At 47.5% G+C, this 1795-nt stretch overlaps 1 protein-coding gene across 1 annotated transcript; it reads left to right on the top strand.

Moving 5' to 3' along the window:
* The first annotated feature begins 612 nt into the window (after positions 1 to 612).
* LOC131478493 (male-enhanced antigen 1) lies at positions 613 to 1421 on the top strand. The gene has a single exon (XM_058658376.1). It carries the CDS (start codon positions 679 to 681, stop codon positions 1198 to 1200), a length of 522 nt encoding a protein of 173 aa, XP_058514359.1. The 5' UTR covers positions 613 to 678; the 3' UTR covers positions 1201 to 1421.
* The last annotated feature ends 374 nt before the right edge of the window (positions 1422 to 1795 follow it).

Below are 1795 nucleotides of genomic sequence, written 5' to 3'. Positions count from 1 at the left end.
TTCCCAAGAGCAATTTACAGATTCAGTGTGATCCCAATAAAAATACCTATATAATTCTCAGATCTAGAGAAAATAATGCTAAAATTAATATGGAAACACAGAGATCCCAATAGCTAAAATAATCATTAACAATAACAACAACAAAATCGGAAGCATAAACAATACCAGACTTCAAGTAGTGCTACAAGGCAGTTACAATCAAAACAGCCTTGTACTGGCACAAAAATAGACATGAATATCAATGGAAAAAAGTAGAAATCCAAGAAATAAACACATGTATCTATAATCAACCAATACTTGACAAACACACTGAAATCAATCTGGGGGAAAAGTAAGTCTTCTCAACAAGCTGTATTGGGAAAACTGGTTCTACGTGTATAACAGTACAAAACAAATATGAAACAACCTTCTATATTTCACAAAAATCAACTCTAAATGAGTCAAGGATATAAGTCTATGATCTGACACCATCAAATTACAGCAAAACATCGAGAATACTCTGCAAAACAGAGGCATGGGCAATGACTTCCTGGAAAAGACCCTAAAAGCACAGACAATGAAAGCAAAATTTAAAAATGAGACTACATTAGGCTAAGAAGTTTCTGGTCCCCACAGTCCTGCCCGGCCGGAAGTGAAGGCGCGGGTTTGGCCGAGGGCTTCTGAGAGGCCCCTGCCCGTATGGCAGCAGTAGTCCTAGGGGCAGACACCATGGGCCCCGAGCGTATCTTCCCCAATCAGACTGAGGACCTGGGGCCGCATCAGGGCCCCACAGAAGGCACCGGGGACTGGAGCAGTGAGCCCGAGGAAGAGCAGGAGGAGGCTGGGGCAGGCCCAGCCGATTACTCCTACCAGCCCCTGAACCAAGATCCGGAACAAGAGGAGGTGGAGCTGGCGCCTGTGGGAGACACCGAGGACACAGTTGCTGACATCCAGGACCGCATCCAGGCTCTGGGCCTTCATTTGCCAGACCCACCATTAGAGAGTGAGGATGAAGAGGAGGAGGGAGCCACAGCGCTGGGCAACCATAGCTCCATTCCCATGGACCCAGAACACGTGGAGCTGGTGAAGAGGACAATGGCTGCCGTGAGCCTGCCTGCGCCAGGGGTTCCTGCCTGGGCTCAGGAGATCTCCGATGCCCAGTGGGAAGACATGGTCCAAAAAGCTCTCCAGGCCCGGCAGGTGTCCCCTGCCTGGAAGTGAAGGCCGCCGTGAGAGCCACACATTCCACGTTCCAAGCCAGAGCCAGCATGGGACTGAACACATCCTCTTTCTCCTTCACCTCCCTCTCCACATCAGCGCAGATGAGACTTCTCAGAGACCCACTTTATTCAGTGCTGTACATATGGGGACGTTGGCCCAAGCCCCACCGACCTTGGCCTGTAGTAAGTACTCTGTGGAGAATAAAGCACCCTATGTACACAGCCAGAACCCACACTGCCTGGGCCCTGGAGCCTGGGCCCGGCCGTCCTCTGGCCCCAGCCCCTCCAAGAGCGCCTGCCCTGCATCAGCACAAACAAGGAAATAAATAGGTGTTGGGGAGCCTTAAAAAAAAAAAAAAAAAAAAAAAAAAGAAGTTTCTGCACTGCAAAGAAACCATCAACAAAGTGAAGATGTAGCCAGCAGAATGACAGAATATATCTGCAAATTGTGCAACTTATAAAGGATTAGTATCCAGAATTTATAAAGAGCTCAGGAAATTCAACAACAACACAAACAAGCCAGTTAGGAAATGGGAAAAGGATATGAACAGGAACTTTTCAGAAAATGAAATACAAATGGTCAACAGACACATAAA

The sequence above is a fragment of the Ochotona princeps genome, chromosome X, assembly GCF_030435755.1.
Source record: "Ochotona princeps isolate mOchPri1 chromosome X, mOchPri1.hap1, whole genome shotgun sequence".
Lineage (NCBI taxonomy): Eukaryota > Metazoa > Chordata > Mammalia > Lagomorpha > Ochotonidae > Ochotona > Ochotona princeps.
This window is presented reverse-complemented; position numbering and strand designations above follow the sequence as displayed.